The sequence below is a fragment of the Oncorhynchus mykiss genome, chromosome 10 (assembly GCF_057628025.1).
Source record: "Oncorhynchus mykiss isolate SJ-2025 chromosome 10, ASM5762802v1, whole genome shotgun sequence".
In the NCBI taxonomy this organism is placed as follows: Eukaryota; Metazoa; Chordata; class Actinopteri; order Salmoniformes; family Salmonidae; genus Oncorhynchus; species Oncorhynchus mykiss.
Window position 1 is genome coordinate 70,967,559 of NC_143031.1, and position 22,019 is coordinate 70,989,577.

At 43.7% G+C, this 22,019-nt stretch overlaps 1 protein-coding gene across 1 annotated transcript in view; it reads right to left on the reverse strand.

Moving 5' to 3' along the window:
• Positions 1 to 675: 675 nt before the first annotated feature.
• LOC110534558 (centlein) overlaps positions 676 to 22,019 on the reverse strand; it is a 132,466-nt gene continuing 111,122 nt past the window's right edge. The window contains exons 27-28 of the mRNA XM_090187762.1: positions 21,338 to 21,415; positions 676 to 1,741 (exon numbers count right to left, since the gene is read on the reverse strand). Coding sequence (XP_090043888.1) covers positions 1,631 to 1,741; positions 21,338 to 21,415 — 189 coding nt within the window. The 3' untranslated portion in view covers positions 676 to 1,630. The remainder of the gene's footprint in view (positions 1,742 to 21,337; positions 21,416 to 22,019) is intronic.

The following is a 22,019-nucleotide window of genomic DNA, read 5'->3' on the forward strand; positions in this document are numbered from 1 at the left end:
TCATTACCGTCGGAAACCATGCCGATGGTCTACCAGTCGCCTGTCAATCATCTGGGAGACAGGGAGCCCCGCCTCCGCCCGTCCAATAGAGGAACTGAATCATGGTCCATCACTGTCAACAAGGCAGGACAGAGTCTGGATACACTACTGTCTTTCCATTAGCCTCAGTTCTAACGAGACTAGCCTGGATATAGAAATGATTTGGTCTCAACTTTAACCACTGACCCAACAGTACATTCTGGACATGAAAACATTACAGCACATGATGCATGAAGAAAATAATCATTGTTTTAAAGTGGCCATATGTAACTTTTCATGCAATAGAAATGTGAGTTATAGATCTATCATTCCACTTAAAAGCAAGTCTAAGGAGTGGTAAATCCGTTCTGTGTGTGCTGTTCTATGCTTCCCGTTCTTAAGTTGTGTTTTTGTGTATTTTACTTTGGGTTTTCTACATTACAGCTTTAAACAGCTGAAAATACTATATTGTTGGTTATAGAAAATATATTTCACAGCGGTTTAGATGGTACAATGATTACCTACACTATACTATCTTAATTTGTTACATAAACTGACATTAGGAAAACGATTCGAGTTTTAGCAACCAGGAAATGGTGGAGAGATTTCTGCACAGTGCAACTTTAATGTGACAGATCCATAATCTTGACTCCATAGTGTAAAAATAAAACAACTGGCAACGCACTTTTATTTCAATTCAGTTTCAATCAATTAACAATATAACATAATTACCTATTGCAAAATACCGTATGAAGTGAACACACAAATGTCTAGTAGTATCCTGAAATAAAACACATTTCAGAATATACCTAGACATAACAAACAAAACACACAAAATGTATATTTTATGCTATCATTCACGTTAAGAGCATTTGGTCACTGAAACGTGAATGGAACAATGGAATCCAACCGGTCCAAATGGGACATGGAATGCATGTGTCGGGTTTGAGTCCAGTATATCCTAAGAGGAGAGAGAGTATGTCTGCTTCTTACTTTAAGAGGATACTTTTTCTTTCGTTGAGTCTGCACTGTTGGGTTAGGTCCCACTCCGAGCACCCTGGGGGGTCCTTGAGATCCACAATAAATTACTGAAAATATCAAAATAAAAAAAAACATAACAAATCATGTCTAACTTGAAGTAAAAACGTAAGCATAATGTTATCATCACCTCAGGATGGCGTTTGGAGTAGAGAGAGAAAGAGATAGAGAGCGTTTGTCTCTGTACTGTAAATTAGCCTGACGCTAAAGGGCCCTGTCTCGCAGATGGAGCGCGCTAACCACTAACGCAGATGTTGGGGGCTCATTTACAAAGGCTGGGCCCCGGCACGGCACTAGACCGCTGCGTGAGCGAGTGGCTCGGAGTGAGTCGACAGCGCTTTTCTCGTAAATATTTGTTCTGGAAGTGCGGCGTGGAGGCAACTTCATACACGTGCGCGCTCACGCACACGCACACACACACACACACAGAGCAACTTCAGGTCGACTTGGCCAACTCAGCCCCCGCTGAGAAAGAAAGGCCTGGGCACAAAGGAGGGATGGAGAGAGAAGAGGAGGAGGAGAGTGAGAGGATGACAGTTTTTCCCAGCCGCAGCCCTCAGCCCCGGAGTGGGAGTCAGGCGATTTCGCTGACTGGTGTTGTGAGCGCGGCCAGCGCTTCTGTCAGCACTTTCCTCTCCTTCATCTTCACACACAGCACCTCCATTAGGAGAGCAGCAGAGGGGATCTGTGGAGGGGGAGGGGAGAGGGGAGAGAAAGAAGACAGAAAAAACACAGAACAGTTAAAGTGTGCTTTTTGACACTTGGCATCTTTTCAGAGGGCAGGTTTGTTATTATTGTGGTACAGTATTGAGAGGAGAGAGGGGCAGTAGAGAGAGAGGTTGGGCTTGAAAGGGGCAGTAGAGAGAGAGGTTGGGCCTGAGAGGGGCAGTAGCGAGAGGTGGGCCTTGAGAGGGGCAGTAGAGAGAGAGGTTGGGCCTGAGAGGGGCAGTAGAGAGAGAGGTTGGGCCTGAAAGGGGCAGTAGAGAGAGAGGTTGGGCATGAGAGGGGCAGTAGAGAGAGAGGTTGGGCCTGAGAGGGGCAGTAGAGAGAGGTTGGGCCTGAAAGGGGCAGTAGAGAGAGAGGTTGGGCATGAGAGAGGCAGTAGAGAGAGAGGTTGGGCCTGAGAGGGGCAGTAGAGAGAGAGGTTGGGCCTGAGAGGGGCAGTAGAGAGAGAGGTTGGGCCTGAGAGGGGCAGTAGAGAGAGAGGTTGGGCCTGAGAGGGGCAGTAGAGAGAGGGGTTGGTCCTGAGAGGGGCAGTAGAGAGAGAGGTTGGGCCTGAGAGGGGCAGTAGAGAGAGAGGTTGGGCCTGAGAGGGGCAGTAGAGAGAGAGGTTGGGCCTGAGAGGGGCAGTAGAGAGAGAGGTTGGGCCTGAGAGGGGCAGTAGAGAGAGAGGTTGGGCCTGAGAGGGGCAGTAGAGAGAGAGGTTGGGCCTGAGAGGGGCAGTAGAGAGAGGGGTTGGTCCATGTTTAGTGTGTTCCACAAAGCATTTCTTAAAAACAGATTACTTCGCAATAATGAAAAAGGAACAGCTGAGCACTTTGTTAATTTAGGATGTCCTGAGGTACAATATACATACAAAAGTATGTGGACACCCCTTCAAATTAGTGGATTTGGCTATTCCAGCCACACCTGTTGCTGACGGTGTATAAAATCGAGCACACCGCCATGCAATCTCCATAGACAAACACTGGCAGTAAAATGGTCTGTACTGAAGAGCTCTGTGACTTTCAACGTGGCAACATCATATGATGCCACCTTTGCAACAAGGAAATAATAAAAGGAATAATGGTCTGGGGCTGTTTTTCATGGTTCGGGCCCCTTAGTTCCAGTGAAGGGAAATCTTACGCTACAGCATACAATGACAATGGCAACAGTTTGGGGAGGCCCTTTCCTGTTTCAGTATGACAATGCCCCCGTGCACAAAGCAAGTTCCATACAGAAATGGTTTGTCGAGATCGGTGTGGAAGAACTTGACTGGCCTGCACAGAGCCCTGACCTCAACCCCATTGGCCTAATCACCCAAAATCAGCACATATCCTCACTAATGCGCTTGTGGCTGAATGGAAGCAAGTCCCCGCAGCAATGTTCCAACATCTAGTGGAAAGCCTTCCAAGAAGAGTGGAGGCTGTTATAGCAGCAAAAGGGGGGAGGGGGGGGAACTCCATATTAATGCCCATGATTTTGAAATGAGATGTTGGATGAGCAGGTTTCCATATACTTATGGTTCTGTAATGTACATACTGGTGTTCTGCTAGTCAGCATGCTCTCTGAGTGAACGTTCAGTGTTGTATAAGAAAGGAGAGGAGGACACTCTAGACTAATGAGAGTTGCACTCAGTGTTAAAGTTGAGAGGAATAGTTTGGGTTTCTCTCACTGTGTATGTGTGTGTGGTTTCCTTGCTGCAGGCGAGGGAGAGAGAGAGGGGGCAGTCTTAACCTCTGCGCCTCGGCTAATTTTGTTTTTCCTCTTGCCTCTCAAAACTGACACAAGGACTTTATGGAAATCAGGCCCTGGCGATCAAAGGCAGATATACCACACATACATATTCACATGAACTCTGTGCATCCACTCTGAAACGCTGGGAAACCTACTCATTCCTGTAGTGGGGTTTTAAAGTCTCGCTGTGGCCAGGTTTCAGTAGTACTGGACTGAAGCTGGCTTAGCTCTGAAACTCATAAAACGTTGTATTATGCTTTAATCATAGAACATATCTCCATAACATATGTAAACCAGATCAGCACTAAGTACTGGAGCTTAAAGGTTCTCTTCATGCTCAGATCTCGAAAGTGAATTGAAGTGGCTTACTGGAGGAATTGTACAAAGTTAAACATTCAGGATGTTTATTTAGCTCTTTCTTTATTTCTCTGTCTGTCTGTCTGTCTCTGTCACGCACACACGCACTGCTGAGACACCTCTCTGTTCCTCGGAGTCTCCTCTACCACTGCTGAGACCTCTCTGTTCCTCGGAGTCTCCTCTACCACTGCTGAGACACCTCTCTGTTCCTCTGAGTCTCCTCTACCACTGCTGAGACACCTCTCTGTTCCTCTGAGTCTCCTCTACCACTGCTGAGACACCTCTCTGTTCCTCTGAGTCTCCTCTACCACTGCTGAGACACCTCTCTGTTCCTCTGAGTCTCCTCTACCACTGCTGAGACACCTCTCTGTTCCTCGGAGTCTCCTCTACCACTGCTGAGACACCTCTCTGTTCCTCTGAGTCTCCTCTACCACTGCTGAGACACCTCTCTGTTCCTCTGAGTCTCCTCTACCACTGCTGAGACACCTCTCTGTTCCTCGGAGTCTCCTCTACCACTGCTGAGACACCTCTCTGTTCCTCTGAGTCTCCTCTACCACTGCTGAGACACCTCTCTGTTCCGCTGAGTCTCCTCTACCACTGCTGAGACACCTCTCTGTTCCTCTGAGTCTCCTCTACCACTGCTGAGACACCTCTCTGTTCCTCTGAGTCTCCTCTACCACTGCTGAGACACCGCTCTGTTCCTCGGAGTCTCCTCTACCACTGCTGAGACACCTCTCTGTTCCTCGGAGTCTCCTCTACCACTGCTGAGACACCTCTCTGTTCCTCTGAGTCTCTTCTACCACTGCTGAGACACCTCTCTGTTCCTCTGAGTCTCTTCTACCACTGCTGAGACACCTCTCTGTTCCTCTGAGTCTCCTCTACCACTGCTGAGACACCTCTCTGTTTCTCTGAGTCTCTTCTACCACTGCTGAGACACCGCTCTGTTCCTCTCTGCAGAGACAACACTACACACCCAATCACAGCTCAGCTCCTCACCACTGCTCTAATCAGCTAACTACAGTACACGTACAGCCACTAACTAAGCAAACAAACAACTACACAGTCAAATACAGTATAAAGAGATGCCACAGCACAGGGCTATGGGAGAGGAGACCGACAGGGTCATAATGATGATAATAATAATATATGTTATTTAGCAGATGCTTTTTATCCAAAGAGACTTACAGTCATGCGTGTTTACATTTGATGTATGGGTGGTCCTGGAATTCTGGCATTGCAAGGACCATGCTCTACCAACTGAGTTACAGAGGACCACATAATGATAATTATGATTGATATGGCTAAATAAAGGTAAACATACTGATTGAGAAGTGTACCTCAGTCTATTCTGGTTTAAGTGTGTGTAACTCATAGTCTACATAAACACAACCTTCCTTGTTCACAGAGGTGACCTATCTGGTTTGCATGCTGTGTGTATTCTGGCAAAAGGGCCTCTGTTCTTCTGCACGGAGCGTTTTCTTTTAGTAGCCGTATGGGTTACATTTGTGACAGTCAGTGAGATCAAACACAGAGCTTGCTACCTGGGGCAGGTGAACACACAGGCCCTGGAGCGACACACACACTGTACCCATGTCTCTGCCTGCTCTAATGGCACCAGAGGGACCGCTAGGACCTGTCATTACTATGTAACCGCTGCTTTACAGGGGCCCCGGGCCCTTAGGGCAGATCGCACCTTTTCAGTGGACACCCCCATGAATGTCTTTCAGAACCCCTCCGGGAACCTGTTTTGTTCCTTGTCAGTGACTCTTTGTTAGTTCCACCTTCTGTTTGAGTGGCAATTTTTGGTTTCTTGCTGGGGAACGTACCAAATTGTTAACTAGCAACAACGACTGGGCCCTAAAAGACACCCACCAGAAGAGGCAAACAAAATAAAACCCAAATCAAACTTTGAAAAAAAGTCAGGAAGCAAACCAAAAAGTGGAGCAAAACGAAAACAGGGAACAATGTGACACCAATCGGTGCGCCCAACATGCTAACGTCCATCCCCAAATATAAATGGAAAAACCAAAGCATGTAACACCTTCCCCCTAGCCCCCATCACTATTCAATAGGCCCCGCAGACCAGAGCGATTGTCTGGATATGTTTTCATTAACACGGTCCGGTGTGTTAGCGCTGACGTGCTAAGCTACCCGCGTTGAGTGTGTTGAGATACTGACAAGAGACAATACAAGGTGGCCGGGGGCGCGACGTAAAGGTGGTTTTACCAGACCAATTAAATGACACTGTTACTCCAGTGCCTGGGGCGCCACTGGAGGCGGGGAGCCGTTTGCGGTACAACACCGGGGCTCCCGTTGTGCGTTAGACGCCATTACGTGAAACAACACCTCCCTTAACCGATCGATCATTCACACGCTTTCTGTTCTCCCTCGGAACAGGTTAGCAGGTTTCGAGGGCCCAATTTGTGTGAGGAGAGGTAGACATGCATGGTGTTAGTGTGGAAGTCTAGATAGAAATGGAAAGAGGGAGGGGGACGACAGAGACAAAGGAGCGGGAACAACACATTTTTTATTTGTTGCATTGCAGCAAAGTTCTCTTGCAACAGGGTGATCAAATTAAGATCCTGCATCTGTACCTCTTAGAAATGTGATTGACTGATTGATTTAAAAATGCTTTAGATTCAATGCTTGTTCTCCAGTGCCCTTGCATACACCACTGAAATGGTACAATATGTTCCTGGTACAATATGTTTACCGTCATTTATAAAGCGGCGATAAGACACCTCCAATCTAGGCCACCGCGGGGAAGGGAAGGAGATACTTTACATGATCACAGGGAAACACTTTATGATCTTTGATCTGCTCACTTTTGTTTGAAATTAAAGTTATCAAACGGGGAATAAACAACAAGGAACAAAACAAAAGCACCCAAGACCTACTAAAAAAAGTCTGCATTTGATTATCCCGATAATGAATATGTCACATGCAGATTAAAAAAGACGGGAAAAAACTCAGGTGAGTAAAAGGAAAAAAATCCCCAAAGTCTATTCTTCTTCTCCTTCTTTCTCCTTGGTAATTACGGTTCTCTCTCTCGTTCTCTCTCTCGTTGCCGTGTTCCTTTCTATTCTCCCCTTTAGGGCCCCGGGAGACTGATATGAAAGGGAATTGGACACTTGGGGCCATAGATACTGTAATTAAAAATCTTTGCCTTATTTTGGAGTTGATATTTAGTTGGGAAACATCATCAGGTCTGTGCAACCTGTGTTATTAGAGCTGACCTAAATACAACCCAGATTAAACGCTTCAGCAACGCTACGGCAGGCCTTTGTTTTTCACTCATTAGGAGTGGAAATGAGGTGATCATCACAGACACAATTCAGGTATAAATACATTAAGGTTATATCCACACAAAAGGATGCTGCAACGCTGCTGAAACCCTTTTGTACCTGTTGGCAGAAACATACCGTACTGTTCAGTATACTGAAGTGTGTAATCCTATCACAAATCAGAAACATACCGTACTGTTCAGTATACTGAAGTGTGTAATTCTATCACAAATCAGAAACATACTGTTCAGTATACTGAAGTGTGTAATCCTATCACAAATCAGAAACATACTGTTCAGTATACTGAAGTGTGTAATCCTATCACAAATCAGAAACATACTGTTCAGTATACTGAAGTGTGTAATCCTATCACAAATCAGAAACATACTGTTCACTATACTGAAGTGTGTAATCCTATCACAAATCAGAAACATACTGTTCAGTATACTGAAGTGTGTAATCCTATCACAAATCAGAAACATACCATACTGTTCAGTATACTGAAGTGTGTAATCCTATCACAAATCAGAAACATACTGTTCAGTGTACTGAAGTGTGTAATCCTATCACAAATCAGAAACATACTATACTGTACAGTATACTGAAGTGTGTAATCCTATCACAAATCAGAAACATACCATACTGTTCAGTATACTGAAGTGTGTAATCCTATCACAAATCAGAAACATACTGTTCACTATACTGAAGTGTGTAATCCTATCACAAATCAGAAACATACCGTACTGTTCAGTATACTGAAGTGTGTAATCCTATCACAAATCAGAAACATACCATACTGTTCAGTATACTGAAGTGTGTAATCCTATCACAAATCAGAAACATACTGTTCAGTATACTGAAGTGTGTAATCCTATCACAAATCAGAAACATACCATACTGTTCAGTATACTGAAGTGTGTAATCCTATCACAAATCAGAAACATACTGTTCAGTATACTGAAGTGTGTAATCCTATCACAAATCAGAAACATACCATACTGTTCAGTATACTGAAGTGTGTAATCCTATCACAAATCAGAAACATACTGTTCAGTATACTGAAGTGTGTAATCCTATCACAAATCAGAAACATACCATACTGTTCAGTATACTGAAGTGTGTAATCCTATCACAAATCAGAAACATACTGTTCAGTATACTGAAGTGTGTAATCCTATCACAAATCAGAAACATACCATACTGTTCAGTATACTGAAGTGTGTAATCCTATCACAAATCAGAAACATACTGTTCAGTATACTGAAGTGTGTAATCCTATCACAAATCAGAAACATACTGTTCAGTATACTGAAGTGTGTAATCCTATCACAAATCAGAAACATACTGTTCAGTATACTGAAGTGTGTAATCCTATCACAAATCAGAAACATACTGTTCAGTATACTGAAGTGTGTAATCCTATCACAAATCAGAAACATACCGTACTGTTCAGTATACTGAAGTGTGTAATCCTATCACAAATTAGAAACATACCGTACTGTTCAGTATACTGAAGTGTGTAATCCTATCACAAATCAGAAACATACCGTACTGTTCAGTATACTGAAGTGTGTAATCCTATCACAAATCAGAAACATACTGTTCAGTATACTGAAGTGTGTAATCCTATCACAAATCAGAAACATACCGTACTGTTCAGTATACTGAAGTGTGTAATCCTATCACAAATCAGAAACATACTGTTCACTATACTGAAGTGTGTAATCCTATCACAAATCAGAAACATACCATACTGTTCAGTATACTGAAGTGTGTAATCCTATCACAAATCAGAAACATACCGTACTGTTCAGTATACTGAAGTGTGTAATCCTATCACAAATCAGAAACATACCGTACTGTTCAGTATACTGAAGTGTGTAATCCTATCACAAATCAGAAACATACCGTACTGTTCAGTATACTGAAGTGTGTAATCCTATCACAAATCAGAAACATACCATACTGTTCAGTATACTGAAGTGTGTAATCCTATCACAAATCAGAAACATACTGTTCAGTATACTGAAGTGTGTAATCCTATCACAAATCAGAAACATACTGTTCAGTATACTGAAGTGTGTAATCCTATCACAAATCAGAAACATACTGTTCACTATACTGAAGTGTGTAATCCTATCACAAATCAGAAACATACTGTTCACTATACTGAAGTGTGTAATCCTATCACAAATCAGAAACATACCATACTGTTCAGTATACTGAAGTGTGTAATCCTATCACAAATCAGAAACATACTGTTCAGTGTACTGAAGTGTGTAATCCTATCACAAATCAGAAACATACTGTTCAGTGTACTGAAGTGTGTAATCCTATCACAAATCAGAAACATACCATACTGTTCAGTATAATGAAGTGTGTAATCCTATCACAAATCAGAAACATACCGTACTGTTCAGTATACTGAAGTGTGTAATCCTATCACAAATCAGAAACATACCATACTGTTCAGTATACTGAAGTGTGTAATCCTATCACAAATCAGAAACATACCGTACTGTTCAGTATACTGAAGTGTGTAATCCTATCACAAATCAGAAACATACTGTTCAGTGTACTGAAGTGTGTAATCCTATCACAAATCAGAAACATACCGTACTGTTCAGTATACTGAAGTGTGTAATCCTATCACAAATCAGAAACATACTGTACAGTATACTGAAGTGTGTAATCCTATCACAAATCAGAAACATACCATACTGTTCAGTATACTGAAGTGTGTAATCCTATCACAAATCAGAAACATACTGTTCAGTATACTGAAGTGTGTAATCCTATCACAAATCAGAAACATACTGTTCAGTATACTGAAGTGTGTAATCCTATCACAAATCAGAAACATACCATACTGTTCAGTATACTGAAGTGTGTAATCCTATCACAAATCATGATGACTTGACTGTTATGGTGCTGTTTCACAGTAGTTTGACTTTCTTCAGCAATGAGCCGTCATAACAGGCTAACATTACTCAATGAGACATTATAACAGGCTAACATTACTCAATGAGCCCTCATAACAGGCTAACATTACTCAATGAGACATTATAACAGGCTAACATTACTCAATGAGCCCTCATAACAGGCTAACATTACTCAATGAGCCCTCATAACATGCTAACATTACTCAATGAGCCCTCATAACAGGCTAACATTACTCAATGAGACATAATAACAGGCTAACATTATTCAATGAGACATTATAACAGGCTAACATTACTCAATGAGACATTATAACAGGCTAACATTATTCAATGAGACATAATAACAGGCTAACATTATTCAATGAGACATTATAACAGGCTAACATTACTCAATGAGACATTATAACAGGCTAACATTATTCAATGAGACATAATAACAGGCTAACATTAATCAATGAGCCCTCATAACAGGCTAACATTACTCAATGAGCCCTCATAACATGCTAACATTACTCAATGAGCCCTCATAACAGGCTAACATTACTCAATGAGACATAATAACAGGCTAACATTATTCAATGAGACATTATAACAGGCTAACATTACTCAATGAGACATTATAACAGGCTAACATTATTCAATGAGACATAATAACAGGCTAACATTATTCAATGAGACATTATAACAGGCTAACATTACTCAATGAGACATTATAACAGGCTAACATTATTCAATGAGACATAATAACAGGCTAACATTAATCAATGAGCCCTCATAACAGGCTAACATTACTCAATGAGCCCTCATAACAGGCTAACATTACTCAATGAGCCCTCATAACAGGCTAACATTACTCAATGAGACATAATAACAGGTTAACGTTAATCAATGAGCCCTCATAACAGGCTAACATTACTCAATGAGACATTATAACAGGCTAACGTTAATCAATGAGCCATAATAACAAGCTAACCGCAGGAGGTTGGTGGCAATTTAATTGGGGAGGATGGGCACGTGGTAACGGCTGGAGCAGAATAGGTGGAAAGGTATCAACAACATCAAACACATGGTTTCCATGGGTTTGATGCCATTCCATTCGCTCCGTTCCAGCCATTATTATGAGCCGTCCTCCCCTCAGCAGCCTCCTCTGAGGCTAACATTATCCAATGAGCCATTATAACAGGCTAACATTATCCAATGGGCCATTATAACAGGCTAACATTATCCAATGAGCCATCATATCAGACTAATGTTATCCAATGAGCCATTATAACAGGCTAACATTATCCAATGAGCCATTATAACAGGCTAACATTATCCAATGAGCCATTATAACAGGCAAACATTATCCAATGAGCCATTATAACAGGCTAACATTATCCAATGAGCCCTTATAACAGGCTAACATTATCCAATGAGCCATCTTAACAGGCTAACATTATCCAATGAGCCATTATAACAGGCTAACACTATCCAATGAGCCATTATAACATGCTAACATTATCCAATGAGCCCTTATAACAGGCTAACATTATCCAATGAGCCCTTATAACAGGCTAACATTATCCAATGAGCCATCTTAACAGACTAACGTTATCCAATGAGCCATCATAACAGGCTAACATTACTCAATGAGGCCCAAACCCTGTCCAACAGCCAAGCTATATGCTAACTCACTTTAGAATGTCCACTACCAGCATCAATTCACTTCTGTGTGCCTACTTCAACAAAGTCAGCCAGTGTAGAGGAAAATTGAGGAAAATAATTAATCAATGCAGTTCCAAAATAATCTTGACTGGCCAACTTAAACCAAACTCTATTAGTGTACAGCGTCTTTGTCTGAATAAACTATGTAGCTTGTGATCACAGTAAACACAGAGAGGAAGGTTATAGTCTACTTTGGTCTCTACTCGTCACACAAACCCAGTCGCCCACCTCCCCTAGGGCCCCTTGTCCCCACAATCTCTGCCATGGCACATTTACAGTACAAAGTCTGAGAATCCCCCCCCCCCCCCTCACACAGCACAGTCACTGCTGATTTAATTAGCTCAATCATTAAACAAGGCTTAATTAGAGTCCCTTCTTTCTGAAGGAACAACAGTAGCTGGAGATCTGTTCCTTGTCATTACTGCATAATAATTACCAACTGCAGAATAATTGCAGATGATATCCGCCATCCCTATGCCAGCGTTGACAACAAACAAACACGTTTGAGAAGTTGGTAATATTGTTGTTTGGGCATGGTGGTGCTTGACTCAAAAGTTACAATGGTTTTGGTTGAGTATGTAAGTAAGTAGCCTTGCACATGCCTTGGCTTGTGTGAGCTGGAACTGTTCACAGGAGCAGGAGCCTGTTTCTGTAGTGTGAGGCAGCTTGATGTAGAAGTACACACTCTGGACAGGACGCTAGTCTATCTGCTGTGTCTGTAGCATGAGGCAGCTTGATGTACAAGTACACACCCTGGACAGGATGCTAGTCTTTCTCCTGTTTCTGTAGTGTGAGGCAGCTTGATGTACAAGTACACACCCTGGACAGGACGCTAGTCTTTCTCCTGTTTCTGTAGTGTGAGGCAGCTTGATGTACAAGTACACACCCTGGACAGGATGCTAGTCTTTCTCCTGTTTCTGTAGTGTGAGGCAGCTTGATGTACAAGTACACACCCTGTACAGGATGCTAGTCTTTCTCCTGTTTCTGTAGCATGAGGCAGCTTGATGTACAAGTACACACCCTGGACAGGATGCTAGTCTATCTCCTGTGTCTGTAGCATGAGGCAGCTTGATGTACAAGTACACACCCTGGACAGGACACTAGTCTATCACCTGTGTCTGTAGTGTGAGGCAGCTTGATGTACAAGTATACACCCTGGACAGGACGCTAGTCTATCTGCTGTGTCTGTAGCATGAGGCAGCTTGATGTACAAGTACACACCCTGGACAGGACGCTAGTCTATCTGCTGTGTCTGTAGCATGAGGCAGCTTGATGTACAAGTACACACCCTGGACAGGACGCTAGTCTTTCTCCTGTTTCTGTAGTGTGAGGCAGCTTGATGTACAAGTACACACCCTGTACAGGACGCTAGTCTATCTCCTGTGTTTGTAGCATGAGGCAGCTTGATGTACAAGTACACACCCTGGACATGACACTAGTCTGGGTCACATGACAGCCTCCACAAACAGCCATGTTTACAGGTAGACTCAGCCATGTTTACAGGTAGACTCAGCCATGTTTACAGGTAGACTCAGCCATGTTTACCGGTAGACTCAGCCATGTTTACAGGTAGACTCAGCCATGTTTACAGGTAGACTCAGCCATGTTTACAGGTAGACTCAGCCATGTTTACAGGTAGACTCAGCCATGTTTACAGGTAGACTCAGCCATGCACAAGTAAACAGGAATATCGGGTCGAATTCCGCAACAACTAGGAGCGTTGAAACGCGAGTCTAAACTTCTCAGCTGTTTTGGTCCCGTAGCGATCACCTTGTAGCAATGTGTGGCGCCCCCATGCACATGCGGTAGGTAGCCTAGTGGTTAGAGCGTTGGGCCAGTAACCGAAAGGTTGCTAAATCGAATCCCCGAGCCGACAAGGTTAAAAATCAGTCGTTCTGCCCCTGAACAAGGCGGTATACCCACTGTTCCTAGGCTGTCATTGTAAATAAGAATTTGTTTTTAACTGACTTGCCTAGTTAAATAAAGGTTAAATAAAAAATAAAACGCTCAGATACACTGTGTGAGAGCAAAGTCTTGCATCACGCTCATCTGCAGTGCTGCTCGTGGCAACGTCATATCGCTGAGTCTCAGTTAAAGTAGTGTTGTCTAAGGGCTCTTGATTGAAATACAGGCCCAGATATGTAGAGTACACTACAGTAAAGATATTAAGTTCATCTTCTCTTAATGGACCCTGGGTTGACACAGTGCAGTGCCTATAGCAACCAAACTCCTCCCCCGAGGGTACTGAAGGGTAAATATTACCGCTCAATATCACACCAGCTTCCGCCACCCTCTAGTAAAACTTGAGCGTCCTCCCAATCGGCGGTCGTAAAGGGCAGTGCGCCGACGACTTTTCAAATGTTTTTTTGGGGGGGGGGCCGTCAGGAGGGTTGAGTAGAAGGTTAAAGCTACAGTCTGTGATCTGGGACTCTGTTCAATGGTCATTTCAATTCAACAGGGCTTCTGTTGTGTTGTTTTTCAAATCCCAGAATGTAGCTTTGAAATGAGTGTGAAAGAGGATCTAGGGAGGGACGGGGAGCAGTTCATTATGGGCCAAACAAACTGCAGATTGAAGGCCATATGCGTGTCCCAAATCACACCCTATTCTCTATTTTCAATAGGGCAGTGGCCAAAAGTAGTGCACTAAATAGAGCATAGGGTGCTATTTGGGAGGAAGAAGACCATATATGCAGTCATTTCCCCGTGTTCATAAAGCCAGGCCCATTAAACTCAGCTCCAGTCAATAATTAGGATGCCACAAATAAACCAAGGCAATTAAATCAATATGGGCCTGGGCCATTTCAACCCCATTCTCCCTGGGCTGTTGATTGGCTAGACACCCTGTGGCACAGGGCACGTCTTCAGACACTACATCTTCGTACTGTGTTATTCATGGTGGGGTGTAGTGGCTGGTGTGGGTCCGGGGCCCCTGGCTAGTAAATTATTATGAGAGGAGGGGAGCACCAGTGGAGCTGGGTAGGTGTGTGTGTATACAGTAGGAGCCTAAGATGGGGTTCTACTGAGAGATATTGGGCTTTATTTCATGAAAAGCCACCGGGTGGAGAGCAGAGGAGTGAGAGAGAGAGTGGGAGAGAGAAGGAAAGGGAGTGAGAGAGGGGGAAAGAGAGAGAGGGAAAGAGGGGGAGAGAAAGAGAGCGGCAAATAAAGAGAGAGAGAGAGAGAGAGAGAGAGAGAGAGAGGAGGAAATGAGAAGAAGGATGTTTACAGTCGTGGCCAAAAGTATTGAGAATGACACAAATATACATTTTCACAATGTCTGCTGCCTCAGTTTGTATGATGGCAATTTGCATATACTCCAGAATGTTATGAAGAGATGACACAAAATGACCAGCTGACATCATTGCAGTGATTCTCTCGTTAACACAGGTGTGAGTGTTGACGAGGACAAGGCTGGAGATCACTCTGTCATGCTGATTGAGTTTGAATAACAGACTGGAAGCTTCAAAAGGAGGGTGGTGCTTGGAATCATTGTTCTTCCTCTGTCAACCACTTGCTGCCAGTAAGATTGCACCTAATTCAACCATTTATCGGATCATCAAGAACTTCAAGGAGTGCGGTTCAATTGTTGTGAAGAAGGCTTCAGGCCACCCAAGAAAGTTCAGCAAGAGCCAGGACCGTCTCCTGAAGTTGATTCAGCTGCGGGATCGGGGCACCACCAGTACAGAGCTTGCTCAGGAATGGCAGCAGGCAGATGTGAGTGCATCTGCATGCACAGTGAGGCAAAGACTTTTGGAGGATGGCTTGGTGTCAAGAAGGGCAGCAAAGAAGCCACTTCTCTCTAGGAAAAACATCAGGGACAGACTGATATTCTACAAAAGGTACAGGGATTGGACTGCTGAGGAATGGGGTAAAGTCATTTTCTCTGATGAATCCCCTTTCCGATTGTTTGGGGCATCCGGAAAAAAGCTTGTCCGGAGAAGACAAGGTGAGCGCTACCATCAGTCCTGTGTCATGCCAACAGTAAAGCATCATGAGATCATTCATGTGTGGGGTTGCTTCTCAGCCAAGGGAGTGGGCTCACTCACAATTTTGCCTAAGATCACAGCCATGAATAAAGAATGGTACATCCTCCGAGAGCAACTTCTCCCAACCATCCAGGAACAGTTTGGTGACAAACAAACAATGCATTTTCCAGCATGATGGAGCACCTTGCCATAAGGCAAAAGTGATAACTAAGTGGCTCGGGGAACAAAACATCTATATTTTGGGTCCATGGCCAGGAAACTCCTCAGACCTTAATCCCATTGAGAACTTGTGGTCAATCCTCAAGAGGCGGGTGAACAAACAAAAACCCACAAATTCTGACAAACTCCAAGCATTGATTATACAAGAATGGGGCGCATGCCAGGGCGGATTGCAGAGGTCTTGAAAAAGAAGGGTCAACACTGCAAATATTGACTCTTTGCATCAACTTCATGTAATTGTCAATAAAAGCCTTTGACACTTTATGAAATGCTTGTAAATATACTTAAGTATTCCACAGTAACATCTGACAAAAATATCTAAAGACACTGAAGCAGCAAACTTTGTGGAAATTAATATTTGTGTCATTCTCAATACTTTTGGCCACAACTGTAGGGCAGTAGCGAGGGGTGACAAGATAATAAAGATCTAGCCTTGTGCAGATAACTAGAACAATTTCCTAGAAATAACTAAGTGTGCTTGTACTGTAGCTACCAGTAGAGAGATGTCTTATTAAAGTATTCACATGAACACACTACCAGTAGAGAGTGGTCTTATTAAAGTATTCACATGAACACACTACCAGTAGAGAGTGGTCTTATTAAAGTATTCACATGAACACACTACCAGTAGAGAGTGGTCTTATTAAAGTATTCACATGAACACACTACCAGTAGAGAGTGGTCTTATTAAAGTATTCACACGAACACACTACTAGTAGAGAGATGTCTTATTAAAGTATTCACATGAACACACTACCAGTAGGATGGTCTTATTAAAGTATTCACATGAACACACTACCAGTAGAGAGTGGTCTTATTAAAGTATTCACATGAACACACTACCAGTAGAGAGTGGTCTTATTAAAGTATTCACACGAACACACTACTAGTAGAGAGATGTCTTATTAAAGTATTCACATGAACACACTACCAGTAGAGAGATGTCTTATTAAAGTATTCACATGAACACACTACCAGTAGGATGGTCTTATTAAAGTATTCACACGAACACACTACCAGTAGAGAGTGGCCTTATTAAAGTATTCACATGAACACACTACCAGTAGAGAGTGGTCTTATTAAAGTATTCACATGAACACACTACTAGTAGAGAGATGTCTTATTAAAGTATTCACATGAACACACTACTAGTAGAGAGATGTCTTATTAAAGTATTCACATGAACACACTACTAGTAGAGAGATGTCTTATTAAAGTATTCAAATGAACACACTACCGGTAGGATGGTCTTATTAAAGTATTCACATGAACACACTACCAGTAGAGAGTGGTCTTATTAAAGTATTCACATGAACACACTACCAGTAGAGAGTGGTCTTATTAAAGTATTCACAGCGTTCAAACACCATCACCCATACACAGTACATCAACACTGAAAATACAATAGTTCCACACTCAAAACACACACCTCTTCAATCAATTCCTCACACTCTGTCACACACACACTAAAGTAGCCACTGTGTCAGGGCCTCTCCCTCTGTCCTTGTTATGTTGACGTGTGGCTGGCTGGTGTGGTGTTGACAGTGACAGTGAGCCTGGCGGGGCAGTGGGTGGTGGTGGCTGTGGCCCAGAGCCAGACACAGTAGACAGACGGACAGCCCGGTGACTGATGGTTCTGCTATTGACAGTGCCACTGAGATAATAAAGTGCTGTCCCACAGGCAGCTCCATTAGGGCCTGACAGTGACAGGACTGGGCTGCTGCAGAAGGAGTCAGGACACACACACACACACACACACCACACACACCACACACACACACACACAAACACACACACATACAAACTCAACCACCCACCCACCCACCAAGTGACAGCCAGCCAGCTAAGGACATGGATCTCTCTTTCCTGCCCTCTTTCTCTCTCTCTGTCTATTTCTGTCTCTTCTCCTTTTTAACTGCGGTGACAGGGCAGTGTGGAGGAACAGGACAGATCATATCCCTGTTAAGGAAGCCTTGTTATTAGTGCGACTGCCACAGGCAGCAGGGTGACAGACAGGCCATAGTGTTCACTGTTTCACATTCTCCTGCTCACTGAGCAACTCAAATGGATGACAGGAAGACAGAACAGTTGTACTGTGGAGACGAGTGCTGCCTGCTTTCTAGAATATTGTCATTTCTATTGATGTACAGTTCAATCGGAAGTTTACATACACCTTCGCCAAATAAATTTAATCTCAGTTTTTCCACAATTCCTGACATTTAATCCTAGTAAAAATGCCCTGTTTTAGGTCAGTTATGATCACCACCTTATTTTAAGAATATGAAATGTCAGAATAATAGTAGAGAGAATGATTTATTTCAGCTTTTATTTCTTTCATCACATTCCCAGTGGGTCAGAAGTTTACATACACTCAATTAGTATTTGGTAGCACTGCCTTTAAATTGTTTAACTTGGGTCAAACGTTTCGGGTAGCCTCCCACAAGCTTCCCACAATAAGTTGGGTGAATTTTGGCCCATTCCTCCTGACAGAGCTGGTGTAACTGAGTCAGGTTTGTAGGCCTCCTTGATCGCACACGCCTTTTCAGTTCTGCCCACACATTTTCTATAGGATGAGTACAGGGCTTTGTGATGGCCTTGACTTTATTGTCCTTAATCCATTTTTCACAACTTTGGAAGTATGCTTGGGGTCATCGTCCATTTGGAAGACCCATTTGCGACCAAGCTTTAACTTCCTGACTGATGTCTTGCGATGTTGCTTCAATATATCCCCATAATTTTCTTTCCTCATGATTCCATCTATTTTGTGAAGTGCACCAGTCCCTCCTGCAGCAAAGCACCCCCACAACATGATGCTGCCACCCCCGTACTTCACGGTTGGGATGGTGTTCTTCGGCATGCAAGCCTCCCCCTTTTCCTCCAAACATAACAATGGTTATTAAGGACAAACAGTTCTATTTTTGTTTAATCCAACCAGAGGACATTTCTCCAAAAAATACAATCTTTGTCCCCATGTGCAGTTGCAAACCGTAGTCTGGCATTTTTATGGCGGTTTTGGAGCAGTGGCTTCTTCCTTGCTGAGCGGCGTTTCAGGTTATGTCGATATAGGTTTTACTGTGGATATAGATACTTTTGTACATGTTTCCTCCAGCTCCTTCACAAGGTCCTTTGCTGTTGTTCTGGGATTGATTTGCACTTTTCGCACCAAAGTACGTTCATCTCTAGGAGACAGAACGCGGCTCCTTCCTGAGCGGTATGACGGCTGCGTGGTCCCATGATGTTTATACTAGCGTACTATTGTTTGTACAGATGAACGTGGTACCTTCAGGCGTTTGGAAATTGCTCCCAAGGATGAACCAGACTTGTGGAGGTCTAGAATTTATTTTCTGAGATCTTGGCTGATTTCTTTTGATTTTCCCATGATGTCAAGCAAAGAGGCACTGAGTGTGAAGGTAGGCCTTGAAATACATTCACAGGTACACCTCCAATTGACTCAAATGATGTCAATTAGCCATGACATAATTTTCTGGAATTTTCCAAGCTGTTTAAATGCACAGTCAACTTAGTGTATGTAAACTTCTGACCCACTGGATTTGTGATACAGTGAATTATAAGTTAAATAATCTGTCTGTAAACAATTGTTGGAAACATGACTTGTGTCATGCACATAGTAGATGTCCTAACCAACTTGACAAAACTATAGTTTATTAACAAGACATTTGTGGAGTGGTTGAAAAACTACTTTTAATGACTCCAACCTAAGTTTATGTAAACTTCCGACTTCAACTGTATCTATTATGTCTTCTTAGTTCTCTAAAGACAACGTGTCAGTGTGTGAAGATAGGATGCACACTGACAAGGAACAACTGCCTGTGGTCTCCACTGTCTGTCTCCACCTTACGAAAATGACATGCACCTGCAGTCACACAGAGAGACAGAGACACAGAAACAAAGACACACAGGCATAGACACAGAGACATATACACAGAAATAGAGACACAAAGACAGAAACACAGACACGTAGATACAGATAGAGACAAAGAGACAGACACAGAGACAGAAACAGAGGCACAGAGACAAAGAGAGACAGAGACAGACAGAGACAGGGACACAGAAAGAGAGACAGGGACACAGAAACAGAGATAGAGAGAAAGACACAGAGACACAGAGATAGAGAAACTGAGATAGAGACACAGAGACACACAGAAACAAAGACAGAGACATATGCTGTAGAGTACAGTACACACCACTAGCACAACTAAGCACAGTCACAGTCGGCTTCCTTTTTCTAAAATCTCACCTGCCAACAAACTCCCCTTGATGTTTGTGTGTCCCTCTAGAGATACTGTGAGTTTATTAAGCCAGGCACAGAGAGAGAGAGAGAGAGAGAGAGAGAGAGAGAGAGAGAGAGAGAGAGAGAGAGCGAGAGAAGACTTGAAAGGGGATGGATATAAAAAGTCTGGCGTGAGAGAGCGAGGGATAGAAAAAAAAGAGATAGAGAGAGAGGGGGGGGGGGGGGTCACCACGGCAGTGTCTGTGGCCCCCTCCGGGACCCGGGGGCTAGTCTCAGCTTTGTCATCCCCCTCTCCTCCCTCTCTCTCTCCTCTGCCCGCGGAAAACGTCGATAGCAGCCTGCCGGTGGACCGTCTCTGGTGGACGCTCGCTCATTCTCCCGGCATCGACAGCAACGCCAAATCAATATTTAGTTCCCCACTAACAAGCTGCCTTGGGGTCTGAGCCAGAGAGAGCGAGAGTGAGAAAAAGATGGGGGGGATAAAGAGATCGGGGGGGGGGAGAGAGAGAGTGCGAAAGAAAGCGAGAGTGCGAGAGAGACAATGAGAGAGCAAGAGAGAAAGGAAGGGGAGGAATGCAGGAGGACAGTGGTGGAGTGGGGGCCTGAGAGCAGTCCGGATGGAGGGGAAAACATGGATTGAGTGGAGCCAGTGTGTGTCTGTGAGGGGAGGTGAAAAGGTCAGAGGAAGAGCCGGTGTGTGTCGTGGTGAGGAGGCGACGCATGAGTGCCTGCAGCGCGAATTGACATGGACACGGACACACACACTCAATCTGAACCGGATCACACAGAGCTGACGGCACATACACACAGACAAGTGTTTGTACACAACTCACACAGTCTTTTCTTCTCTCTATTGTAACTAGTTCATTCTTGATTTAGACAAACATTTGTTGGTTCATCTCTATGCGAGACCACAATGGCTGAACTCTATCAGTACCAGTGATGTGGTGGAAAATCAAATCGGTGGGTAAGCTCTGATCACCGTTCGCGGTGAGTAAAGTAACACTCTTCATACCCTGAAGGGGTGTGTTTACCCTCCACTACTGATCCTAACTACTGTAGATAATACTAAAAACACTAGCAGACTTGAAACCAGACCTGCTGTTGGAGGATCTTCATGACCTGGTCCAGCCACTCCTGGTCTCTCCTGCTGTCTGCTGCCACATCATCCTCCTCCTGCAGAGACACACAACAACCACCAAAGATGAACAAATAATAATAATAATAATGATATATGCCATTTAGTAGAAGCTTTTATCCAAAGCAACTTACAGTCATGCGTGCATACAATTTAAGTATGGGTGGGCCCAGCGGGAATCAACCCACAACCATTTGGCCATGTTCTACAACTGAGCCTCACAGGGCGACTCGTCTCTGTACAACCAGAAAATCACTCAATTTAAGGCAATTTCACTTCAACGCAGATACAAAAATAAAGGCTGAGGTGAGTTCAGAAAATGAAGCATTCATTCATTCATTCATTCATGAAAAATAAGAGAAAAGAAGGAGTCAGCGTGATGAGCCAAGCAAAGCCCCCTGCCAAACCCTCCCCTAACCCGAACGGCCCTGGGACAATTGTGCACCGGCGGATGGGTGAACCCCAGACTGTAGTGGCACCTCAGCACTGCGATGCCTTAGACCGCTGCTCCACTCAGGGTCAGTCTTTATTAAAGAGACACCAGCGTGCAGATAGTGCAACCTTGTTACTGCTAATGAGCCTCCCTGGCTCTCCTATCCCCTAGACGGATGGGGATGGTGGGCCTCCCTGGCTCTCCTATCC